Consider the following 12500-nt stretch of genomic DNA (forward strand, 5'->3'; position numbering starts at 1 on the left):
ATAATTAAAGATAGAAATAAATAAGTTGATAAATGAATGAATGAATAAATTAATAAATAAATAACCAATGAACGAAACATGACGTATGGACGATTGTGGTGTGGGGGGCGGGGGGGGGGGGATATTGCAGCCAAAATGATCTTGGAAAGATGTGATTAGTGCATTTACTTTCTTCCTAGTTCCCACCCCCACCCCCACCTCTACCCCCCAAAGAAAACACACATACCGCTCGTATTGAAGGTATTCAGCCCCATTGTTACCTGTGAAGTTTGAATACTTTATCAAAAACTTTATTTATTTATTTTTGCTTTGAATTCTGGAGGCAGTTTTTTTTTCATAAATTTGTTTTGTTGACCCTTTTTTGATTTTTCATTTACTGTCTTCTCTTCTTTTTTTTTTTTTTTTTTTTTTTTTTGTTCTTTCTGTCATTTCTTTCTTTTCTTTTCTTTGTTTTCATTAATTCCTTCACTTCTCACTCTTTCTTATATCATATACATATATAAATTTCTTTCTTTCTTTCTTTCTCTCCATTCCATCTTTCTTTCTCGACTTCTCACCTCTCTTCCTGTGAAATCTCCTATTTTCAAGTCATGTGTAGTGTAGTCTAGTCAAATCAACTTAATCATCACTCAAGAGAAATTAATATGTGGTCGTTTTGCTCCCAGGACAAACATAGTAACCTATATATACACACACTTAAGAGTATCAGTATCAGGAGTTCAAGGAGGCGTCACTGCGTTCGGTCAAATCCATATACGCTACACCACATCTGCCAAGCAGATGCCTGACCAGCAGCGTAACCCAACGCGCTTAGTCAGGCCTTGAGAAAATAAATAAATAAATTTTTAAAAAAAATAACAACAACAAAAAATTTTAAAAAATTAAAAACAAAAATAAATAAATAAATAAATAATAATGAGAGAGGGAAAAAAAATGTCACACCAGTCGAAACAATTTTGTGCATCTGTTAAAAAACACACACAAAAAAAAAGAAAAAAAACGAAAGAAAACAAAAGTGGTACATTTGAAAAATGCGATTTTTAGAAGAAAATAAGTTTTTAAAAATACTTGCAAAAATATTAAATATATTTTCTTTTCCTGTTGTTTCAGAGGAAGTGAGGGCTTGGGGGTAACACACTGAAAAATGATGGATGGGGGGCAAAAATATTTAATCAAAAGTAACATCACCGGTGTCAGTACCTACATACATAAGCAACGCTGGCGTATCAGAATATTGGAGAGAGAAACAGGAAACCATCGGAGGGAAATACATACCATCTTCACTACATCTGTAAACTTTGAACACCCCGTTGTGGAAAAAAAAAAACAACCGACCTCACTAGCACGTAAGGGTTTCTGTAAAGGTACTTAAGAGACATGTGTATGTCTACGCATAACACGACCACGGCTTCGCTACGTGTGCAGCACTACATCACAGAACCCTGCAATCTTCTCACTGTCTTCTGTTTTCCTTACTGTGCGTGCAGGAATCTATACCATAGTCAGTTCTGTCCGACTATGATCATAAGAACAGTAGAGCAGGCAACTGCTGCCCCGACAATATGGGCTAGAATTTGATCATGGTGGGGAGCGTCTTGTCCCAGTTACATCTCCACCCTCTCGTCTTTTCGGACAGTCGGCGTTGGATTTGTCCCCAAAGACCAACCAGCCCCCAAGGCTGCAGCACTAAAAGCCAGTGTCAAAGGCCAACTAGCCCCCAAGGCTGCAGCACTAAAAGCCAGTCCCTAAAAGCCAACTAGCCCCCAAGGCTGCAGCACTAAAAGCCAGTGTCTAAAGGCCAACTAGCCCCCAAGGCTGCAGCACTAAAAGCCAGTGTCTAAAGGCCAATCAGCCCCCAAGGCTGCAGCACTAAGAGCCAGTCCTTAAAGGCCAACTAGCCCCCAAGGCTGCAGCACAAAGAGCCAGTATTTAAAGGCCAACTAGCCCCCAAGGCTGCAGCACTAAGAGCCAGTATTTAAAGGCCAACCAGCCCCCAAGGCTGCAGCACTAAGAGCCAGTCCCTAAAAGCCAACTAGCCCCCAAGGCTGCAGCAGAAAGAGCCAGCATTTATAGGCCAACTAGCCCCCAAGGCTGCAGCACTAAGAGCCAGTATTTATAGGCCAACTAGCCCCCAAGGCTGCAGCACTAAAAGCCAGTGTCTAAAGGCCAATCAGCCCCAAGGCTGCAGCACTAAGAGCCAGTCCTTAAAGGCCAACTAGCCCCCAAGGCTGCAGCACTAAAAGCCAGTGTCTAAAGGCCAATCAGCCCCCAAGGCAGCAGCACTAAGAGCCAGTCCTTAAAGGCCAACTAGCCCCCAAGGCTGCAGCACTAAGAGCCAGTATTTAAAGGCCAACCAGCCCCCAAGGCTGCAGCACAAAGAGCCAGTATTTAAAGGCCAACCAGCCCCCAAGGCTGCAGCACTAAGAGCCAGTATTTAAAGGCCAACCAGCCCCCAAGGCTGCAGCACTAAGAGCCAGTATTTAAAGGCCAACCAGCCCCCAAGGCTGCAGCACAAAGAGCCAGTATTTAAAGGCCAACCAGCCCCCAAGGCTGCAGCACAAAGAGCCAGTATTTAAAAACCAACCAGCCCCCAAGGCTGCACACAAAGAGCCAGTTCCTAAAAACCAGCTACCCCCCAAGGCTGCAGCACAAAGAGCCAGACCCTAAAAGCTAGAGAGCCAGTATTTATAGGCCAACTAGCCCCCAAGGCTGCAGCACTAAGAGCCAGTATTTAAAAGCCAACCAGCCCCCAAGGCTGCAGCAGAAAGAGCCAGTATTTATAGGCCAACTAGCCCCCAAGGCTGCAGCACTAAGAGCCAGTATTTAAAAACCAATCCCCAAGGCTGCAGCACTAGGAGCCAGTTCCTAAAAACCAGCTACCCCCCAAGGCTGCAGCACTAAGAGCCAGTTCCTAAAAACCAGCTACCCCCCAAGGCTGCAGCACTAAGAGCCAGTATTTAAAAACCAGCTACCCCCCAAGGCTGCAGCACTAAGAACCAGTGCCATCTTTCTTGCAGGTATTCGCTGACCAACGGCAGACTGACCATCAGCCAGCCCACAGAGGCAGACGACGCTGGCTGGTACGCCTGTGAGGCAGAGAACCCGCATGGCACCGTTCTCAGTCACAGGGGACTGCTGTCGTTTGGAAGTAAGGCCGGTGTACACGTTAAGGACACACTGAATTTTTGTAGCCTCCATGATGTAGTAGTGATAATGCTGCTGTGCACACAAAGGACACACTGAATTTTTGTAGCCTGCATAATAATGATAATGATGATGATGACAATAATACTAAGAAGAAGAAAATAGTAAGGATAATAATGATGATAATAACAATAATAGTATTTTTTTCTGTGTCGGGATATACGGTACCAATGCACAGAGAGAGAGAGAGTTATTCACACGCACGGGCGCGCGCGCGCGCACACACACACACACACACACACACACACACTCACTCACTTTTTTCTTCTTCTTAAATGTCAGTTCATTGACCGTCATGCATGAGTAGTATGTAGTATTTATCAATATTTATTAATATTTTGTGTGAGATTGAAAAAGAAATGTTTATGGGTTTTGAATATGTACTTGTTATTTCCCTTTATCATTACTCACTCTCTTTTCATTTGTCGCTTACACAAGCTGGGTTATCCCCCATCGGCAATAGAGCTGTAAAACGCTATTTGCCAATAATAACCAAAAAAAAAAAAAAGTGTCAGTGTTAGTGTCACACACACACACACACACACATACACACACACACACACACACACACACACACACACACACACACACACACACACACACACACACACACACACAGAAACACACACACACACACACAGAAACACACACACACACACACACACACACACACACACACACACACACACACACACACACACAGAGTACCATGTATTCAAACCACGTTCTGTTGTCCCCACAGTGCTGGGGGAGTTTTCCAACGTACAGAGGGAGAAAGTTCGTGTCCAGGAACACAGGAGTGGTGTCATTGACTGCATGGCTCCCATCCACAAACCAGGTGAAACCTCACAGTCATTGTCTGCTCGTACTGTCTGTATATTATACCTTCAAAAAGGACACCCCTAACACCTAATAATAACACCTCTCTCTGGATGTACATTGCGCCTTCATAAAGAACACCCTGATACTTCACGACTACAACACCTTTCTCTACCTGTATCTTACACCTTCAAAAAGAATACCCCTATGCCCAACTACCGTAACACTTCTTTCTACTTGTATATTACACCTTCAAAAGAACACCCTTATACTTGACGACTGCAACAGCTCTCTCTACCTGTATATTACACTTTCAAAAGAACACCCGACTACAACAGCTCTCTCTACCTGTATATTACACCTTCAAAAGAACACCCTTATACTTGACGACTGCAACAGCTCTCTCTACCTGTATATTACACCTTCAAAAGAACACCCGACTACAACAGCTCTCTCTACCTGTATATTACACCTTCAAAAGAACACCCTTATACTTGACGACTGCAACAGCTCTCTCTACCTGTATATTACACTTTCAAAAGAACACCCTACTACAACTGCTCTCTCTACCTGTATATTACACATTAAAAAGAACACCCGACTGCAACATCTCTCTCTACCTGTATATTACACTTTCAAAAGAACACCCCACTACAACAGCTCTCTCTACATGTATATTACACCTTCAAAAGAACACCCGACTACAACATCTCTCTACCTGTATATTACACCTTCAAAAGAACACCCGACTACAACAGCTCTCTCTACCTGTATATTACACCTTCAAAAGAACACCCGACTACAACACCTCTCTCTACCTGTATATTACACCTTCAAAAGAACACCCCACTACAACAGCTCTCTCTACCTGTATATTACACCTTCAGAAGAACACCCGACTACAACACCTCTCTCTACCTGTATATTACACCTTCAGAAGAACACCCGACTACAACACCTCTCTCTACCTGTATGTTACACCTTCAAAAGAACACCCCACTACAACATCTCTCTACCTGTATATTACACCTTCAAAAGAACACCCTACTACAACAGCTCTCTCTACCTGTATATTACACCTTCAAAAGAACACCCGACTACAACACCTCTCTCTACCTGTATATCACACCTTCAAAAGAACACCCCACTACAACAGCTCTCTCTACCTGTATATTACACCTTCAAAAGAACACCCGACTACAACAGCTCTCTCTACATGTATATTACACCTTCAAAAGAACACCCGACTACAACAGCTCTCTCTACCTGTATATTACACCTTCAAAAGAACACCCCACTACAACATCTCTCTACCTGTATATTACACCTTCAAAAGAACACCCCACTACAACATCTCTCTACCTGTATATCACACCTTCAAAAGAACACCCCCACTACAACATCTCTCTACCTGTATATTACACCTTCAAAAGAACACCCCACTACAGCATCTCTCTACATGTATGTTACACCTTCAAAAGAACACCCCACTACAACAGCTCTCTCTACCTGTATATTACACCTTCAAAAGAACACCCCACTACAACAGCTCTCTCTACCTGGATATTACACCTTCAGAAGAACACCCGACTACAACACCTCTCTCTACCTGTATATTACACCTTCAAAAGAACACCCCACTACAACAGCTCTCTCTACCTGGATATTACACCTTCAGAAGAACACCCGACTACAACAGCTCTCTCTACCTGTATATTACACCTTCAAAAGAACACCCGACTACAACACCTCTCTCTACCTGTATATTACACCTTCAGAAGAACACCCGACTACAACACCTCTCTCTACCTGTATATTACACCTTCAAAAGAACACCCCACCAATTACAACACCTATATCTACCTGCACATTCAAAAAGAACACCCCTATACCCCACTACTACAACACTTCTTCCTAACTATACATTACACCTTCAAAAGAACACCCCCACTACCACAACAGCTCTCTCTGCATGTTTTTTTTTTATTACTTGAAAAGAACAAAATTATACCCCACCACCACAACTACTCTCCGTACCTGAATATTACACCTTCAAAACAACACCCATATACCCCACAACAACATTTTTCTCTACCTGTATATTCACACATTTAAAAAAAAAAAAACACCACCACCACAACTCCTCTCTCTACCTGTTTATTAAACCTTCAAAACAACACCCATATACCCCACAACCACAACATTTTTCTCAACCTGTATATTTACACACACACACACACACACACACACACACACACACACACACACACACACACACACACACACTCACGGACACACGCACACACACACACACACACACACACACACACAAAATCCACACCACCACTACAACGTCTCTACCCCCCCCACACACACACACACACACCCAAAAAAAAACAAAAAAAAAAAAAAACCTACCCCCTTCCCCTCCACTCCCCCAAACAGCGGTGGCGTACGGGTGGATGAAGTTCACCCCGGGTAACTTCCTACGCACGGACCTGATGACCCATCTCTTCGTGTCGTACAACGGCAAGCTGTACTTCTCCGAGGTGGGGGCCTCGGACGCCGCCGAGTACTTCTGCATGGTGAAGCTCATGGCCCAGAGCGGCAGTGCCATGGGCACCGACCAGCCCCCAGCCAGAGTCAGCCTGCCCATTGAGCTGGAGGTCACCCAGAGCTGTTAGTGTGTGTTCACTGCTATACTGTGTGTGGGGGTGTGGGGGGTGTGGGTGGGTCGGGGTATGGGAGGGTGGGGGTGGGGGGTGTGTGGGGGAAAGGGGGTTGTGTGTGTGTGTGTGGGTGTTGTCTGTGAGTGTGGTGGGGGCGTGGGGGGGGAAGGAGGCGGTGTAGGGGGTTGTATGTGTGAGTATGTGTTGGGGGGGGGAGGAGGGTGTGTGTGTGTGTGTGTGTGTGTGTGTGTGTGTGTGTGTGTGTGTGAGGAGGGTAGAAGTGTGCAGGTGGATGGGTTTGGGTGTTGTGTGTGTCTGTGTGTGTGCGCGCGCGCGCGACTAAATATTTATGAATGTACAACTTCATCTATTCTTGTCTTGTGTGTGTGTGTGTGTGTGTGTGTGTGTGTGATTGGTTGATGTACCTGACTGACCATTTCATTCAATCTCCAGTGCCTGCGAACTGGGGTCCAGAAATTTCCAATGATTTCATCGCCGTGTTTCCACGGCAACCGTTGCGAGGGCAACGCGTCAGAATGGAGTGTCTGGCTTTTGGGACGTGAGAAAGATTCGTCTTCGTCTTCTTGTGCTTAGTGTACTTGACCTTTTTGTTCTTGTTCCATCACCGCTGCTGTAACTGTTTCGACCACTATTGTTCGTCTTGTTGTTGTTGTTGTTGTTGTTCTTCTTCTTCTTTTTCTTATTCTTCACCTTTTTACTGCTGCTGTAACTGTTTCGACCACTATTGTTCGTCTTGTTGTTGTTGTTGTTGTTGTTGTTGTTGTTGTTGTTCTTCTTCTTCTTCTTCTTCTTCTTCTTTTTCTTATTCTTCACCTTTTTACTGCTGCTGTAACTGTTTCGACTACTATTGTTCGTCTTGTTGTTGTTGTTGTTGTCGTTCTTCTTCTTCTTCTTCTTCTTCTTCTTCACCTTTTACTGCTGCTGTAACTGTTTCGACTACTATTGTTCGTCTTGTTGTTGTTGTTGTTGTTGTTCTTCTTCTTCTTTTTCTTATTCTTCACCTTTTTACTGCTGCTGCAACTGTTTCGACTACTATTGTTCGTCTTGTTGTTGTTGTTGTTGTTGTTGTTCTTCTTCTTCTTCTTCTTCTTCTTCTTTTTCTTCTTCTTCACCTTTTTACTGCTGCTGCAACTGTTTCGACTACTATTGTTCGTCTTCTTGTTCTTGTTCTTCTTGTTCTCTTGTTGTTCTTGTTCTTGTTTCTTCTTCTTGGGTCGTGGGCTGTGACTTATACGTCCACTCGTATTTTCAAGTGGGCTTTTAGATACATGACCGTTTTTTTTTTTTGTTTTTTGTTGTTGTTTTTTTACCGCAATGTAGGCAGCCATACTCTGTTTACGGGAGTGAGAGACAGACAGACAGACAGAGACAGAGACAAGGACAGAGACAGACAGACTGATCGAAAGGGTAGTAGGATGAAAGATGACCAAAGTGCAAAACTTTCAAGAGGCCACTGAGGGTGGCAGAGCTGATCGAAAAGTAGGTGAAATGGGAACAGGCGAACTGGGAACAGGTGAAACCGGACCTACTACCCTCCTCCCTCATCCCCCGCTCTCCTCCAGGATGCCAATCTACTACACGTGGCGGAGGGAGGGGTGGCCGCTACCCGTGAACGCCACCCTGGCGGAGAATAACCGGGTACTGGAGCTACCCGACGTTCAGCTGGACGACTCCGGGGAGTACGTGTGCCGCGCCACCCGGGGATCCATGGGTGCCGGGAGCACCTTCCAGGAGAAGAGCTACCATCTCAGTGTGCAGTGTGAGTGTGTAGTGTGCAGTGTGAGTGTGCAGTGTGAGTGTAGTGTGAGTGTGTAGAGTGAGTGTGTAGTGTGAGTGTGCACTGTGTAGTGTGAGTGTGCAGTGTGAGTGTGTAGTGTGAGTGTGCAGTGTGAGTGTGTAGAGTGAGTGTGTAGTGTGAGTGTGTAGAGTGAGTGTGTAGTGTGAGTGTGCAGTGTGAGTGTGTAGTGTGAGTGTGCAGTGTGCAGTGTGTAGTGTGAGTGTGCAGTGTGAGTGTAGTATGAGTGTGCAGTGTGAGTGTGCACTGTGTAGTGTGAATGTGCAGTGTGAGTGTGCACTGTGTAGTGTGAGTGTGCAGTGTGAGTGTGCACTGTGTAGTGTGAGTGTGCAGTGTGAGTGTGCACTGTGTAGTGTGCAGTGTGAGTGTGCACTGTGTAGTGTGAGTGTGCAGTGTGAGTGTAGTGTGAGTGTGCAGTGTGAGTGTGCACTGTGTAGTGTGAGTGTGCAGTGTGAGTGTAGTGCGAGTGTGCAGTGTGAGTGTGTAGTGTGAGTGTGCAGTGTGAGTGTGCACTGTGTAGTGTGAATGTGCAGTGTGAGTGTGCACTGTGTAGTGTGAGTGTGCAGTGTGAGTGTGCACTGTGTAGTGTGAGTGTGCAGTGTGAGTGTGCACTGTGTAGTGTGCAGTGTGAGTGTGCACTGTGTAGTGTGAGTGTGCAGTGTGAGTGTAGTGCGAGTGTGCAGTGTGAGTGTGTAGAGAGTGTGTAGTGTGAGTGTGCACTGTGTAGTGTGAGTGTGCAGTGTGAGTGTGCAGTGTGAGTGTGCAGTGTGAGTGTGTAGTGTGAGTGTGCAGTGTGAGCGCGTGGTGTGAGTGTGCAGTGTGAGTGTGCAGTGTAGTGTGAGTGTCCGGTGTGAGTGTGCAGTGTGTAGTGTGCAGTGTGAGCATGCAGCGTGAGTGTGAACTGTGAGTGTGTAGTGCGGGTGTGCAGTGTGAGTGTGTAGTGTGAGTGTGTAGTGCGGGTGTGCAGTGTGAGTTTAGTGTGAGCATGCAGTGTGAATGTGTACTGTGAGTGTGTAGTGTGAGTGTGCAGTGTGAGTGTGTAGTGTGCAGTGTGTAGTGTGCAGTGTGAGTGTGTAGTGTGAGTGTCCGGTGTGAGCGTGCAGTGTGAGTGTGCAGTGTGAGTGTGCAGTGTGCATTGTGCAGTGTGAGTGTGTAGTGTGAGCGTGCAGTGTGAGTGTGCAGTGTGAGCGTGCAGTGTGAGTGTACAGTGTGGATGCGATGGGAAAGTCCTATTTTAGCCTCCTAACTTTAGGAACCTAATTTACCGGCAATTTTTGTGCATGTATGAAACGATAATTAGTACCATTTTTAGATTGATAACCTATTTTCAGTGTAAGTGTGCAGTGTGAGTGTGCAGTGTGGGTGTGTAGTGTGTGTTCACGGTGTGAGTATGCGTGCAGTATGAGCGTGCAGTATGAGTGTGCAGTATCAATGTGCAGTATGAGTGTGCAGTATCAATGTGCAGTGTGAGTGTGCGTGCAGTATGAGCGTGCAGTATGCGTGTGCAGTGTGAGTGTGGTTACAGTATGAGTGTGTAGTGTGCATGTGAGTGTGTAGCTTAAGTGTGCCGTGTGAACGTACAGTTTGAAAGTGCAGTGCGCGCGCGCGCGCGCGCGTGTGTGTGTATGCAGTGTACAGTGTGAGTGTCTAGTGTGAGTGTGCAGTATGAGCAGTATGAGTGTGTAGTGTGCAGTTTAGGTGTATAGTGTACAGTATGAGTGTGTAGTGTGCATGTGAGTGTGTAGTGTGAGTGCAATAACAACAACAACAACAACAACAAAAAAGATAGTATTTATATAGCGCTGAATCTTGTGCAGAGACAAATCTACGTGTGCAGCGATAAGTGTGCAATGTGTAGAGTGTAGTGTGATCGTGCAGTGTGCACTATGAGCCTACAGTGTGCTGCAGGCAGTGAAAGTGTGTGTCAGTGAGCGTGTGTTGTCCAGCTTGACTATGCAGTGTGCAATGTGTGTGTGTGTGTGTGTGTGTGTAGCCACCCCCTATTTCATCTATGACCTTCACGACCAGCACGTGGACGAAGGTCGCCGGCTGACCTGGAGGTGTGAGGCCAGGGGGGTGCCCTCCCCTACCTACTCCTGGTTCAAGGTCCGTCCCATTGTCTCCCTTCACCCTGTCCACATCTCTGTCTGTCTGTCTATCTATCTGTCTGTCTGTCTGTCTGTCTGTCTGTCCATCTATCTGTCCATCTATCTGTCTGTCTGTCTGTCTGTCCATCTATCTGTCTGTCTGTCTGTCCATCTATCTGTCCATCTATCTATCTATCTGTCTGTCTGTCTGTCCATCTATCTGTCCATCTATCTGTCTGTCCATCTATCTGTCTGTCTGTCTGTCTGTCTGTCCATCTATCTGTCTGTCTGTCCATCTATCTGTCCATCTGTCTGTCTGTCCATCTATCTGTCTGTCTGTCCATCTATCTGTCTGTCTGTCTCTCAATTCCTTTGTGTGTATAAAAATTGACATTTCTGAAAGTGTAACGACATAAAATTAGAATGTCTGCATCGGCGGTTGGCCCGGCAGTGGGTGCTGGCTCGTCGTGGCAGTGTTAGCAGCGAGTGAAGTGGTTGCCTGCCCTGTCACATACACTGACGATGGCATAGGTGTGTGGCTATGCCCACCAAACGGCAAAGTCATGAGAGTAGATGCTGCGGTGGTGCAGGGAGCCAAACTCACATCCACAGACTGGGCCAGATTGACTGAAGCTGTGGATGTGGACACTGTGGCAGGCCCCACGGGGGTAAGCTCCGAGCCTGGGGCCTGCATTATCCAGTTTCAGTTTCAGTTTCAGTAGCTCAAGGAGGCGTCACTGCGTTCGGACAAATCCATATACGCTACACCACATCTGCCAAGCAGATGCCTGACCAGCAGCGTAACCCAACGCGCTTAGTCAGGCCTTGAGTTAAAAAAAAAAAAAAGGTGAATAAATAATAGATAAGCTTACACAAATAAATAAATAAATAAATAAATAATAACTATAATGTAAAAAAAAAAAAAAGGGTAGTAGTAAAAAATTAAAAAAATGCATTATCGATTGCTGCAACATAAATTGAGACATTTGCCTCCACACAACATCAGAGATAGCCTGACGTTGCCTCTGGTTTAAACCAGTATCCGCGGGTGGCGATGCTTCGTGCACAGACACATTTCCCATAGAGGAATCGCTACGCACAGTCCGTAGAATCCTGAGAATCGAGTTGAGCACGGTTGAAGGTGGTTTTAGAAGTATCCATGATGGCGTCGCTGAAGCTGAACGAGTATTGCGAAAAGCGACGCAACCCGCAATGTAGGCTCAATATATAATATTATACTGGGCTGCGATGCATGCAGGGAGGCCGGACAGCCAATACCACAGGCTGGACATTGCCCACTCGGCCCAGCAGCCCCGCGAGCGAGCAGCCCATCGCGAAGTTTTTTTTTCTTGTTATACAAAGCTCGGTGAGAAGAGAGAGTATTGCAAATAGCCATTATGTGAAAGCCACTGCAGTCATACGGTTCAGAAATTACATCCCTCGCTCCCTCATTCTTCTTTTGTTTTTTCTCGAGCGGTTTCTGTTTGTCTTTATTTTCTCCTGCCTTTCTATTGTTTTCTGTTTTCATACTGATTGACTGAAACACACACACACACACACACACACACACACACTCTCTCTCTCTCTCTCTCTCTCTCTCTCTCTCTCTCTCTCTCTCTCTTAAGTAACTTTAAGTAGCATTGTGTAGTGCATGCAATGACATATATAATATAGTATTGTGTAGTGTAGACCCTGTTTCAGGGCGGGGACTGGATGGAAAAAAAAAAGCGCGTCAGTGTATATATACTATCCACGAAAATAAAGAATTTGTCTTGTCTTGTCTAAAGAATTCTCTCTCTCTCTCTCTCTCTCTCTCTCTCTCTCTCTCTCTCTCTGTCTCTCTTGTACTCTTGTATCCTTCCCTTTCTCTATGCCTCTGTCTCTCGCTCCCTTACCTATCTCCCT

At 45.5% G+C, this 12500-nt stretch overlaps 1 protein-coding gene across 2 annotated transcripts in view; it reads left to right on the forward strand.

Moving 5' to 3' along the window:
• LOC143290246 (contactin-like) overlaps nucleotides 1–12500 on the forward strand; it is a 46718-nt gene that overhangs the window by 9475 nt on the left and 24743 nt on the right. For both annotated transcript variants that reach the window (XM_076599585.1, XM_076599586.1), the window contains exons 7-12: nucleotides 3018–3148; nucleotides 3947–4042; nucleotides 6469–6702; nucleotides 7146–7251; nucleotides 8276–8472; nucleotides 10502–10614. In XM_076599585.1, coding sequence (XP_076455700.1) covers nucleotides 3018–3148; nucleotides 3947–4042; nucleotides 6469–6702; nucleotides 7146–7251; nucleotides 8276–8472; nucleotides 10502–10614 — 877 coding nt within the window. The remainder of the gene's footprint in view (nucleotides 1–3017; nucleotides 3149–3946; nucleotides 4043–6468; nucleotides 6703–7145; nucleotides 7252–8275; nucleotides 8473–10501; nucleotides 10615–12500) is intronic.

The sequence above is a fragment of the Babylonia areolata genome, chromosome 15 (assembly GCF_041734735.1).
Source record: "Babylonia areolata isolate BAREFJ2019XMU chromosome 15, ASM4173473v1, whole genome shotgun sequence".
Lineage (NCBI taxonomy): Eukaryota > Metazoa > Mollusca > Gastropoda > Neogastropoda > Buccinidae > Babylonia > Babylonia areolata.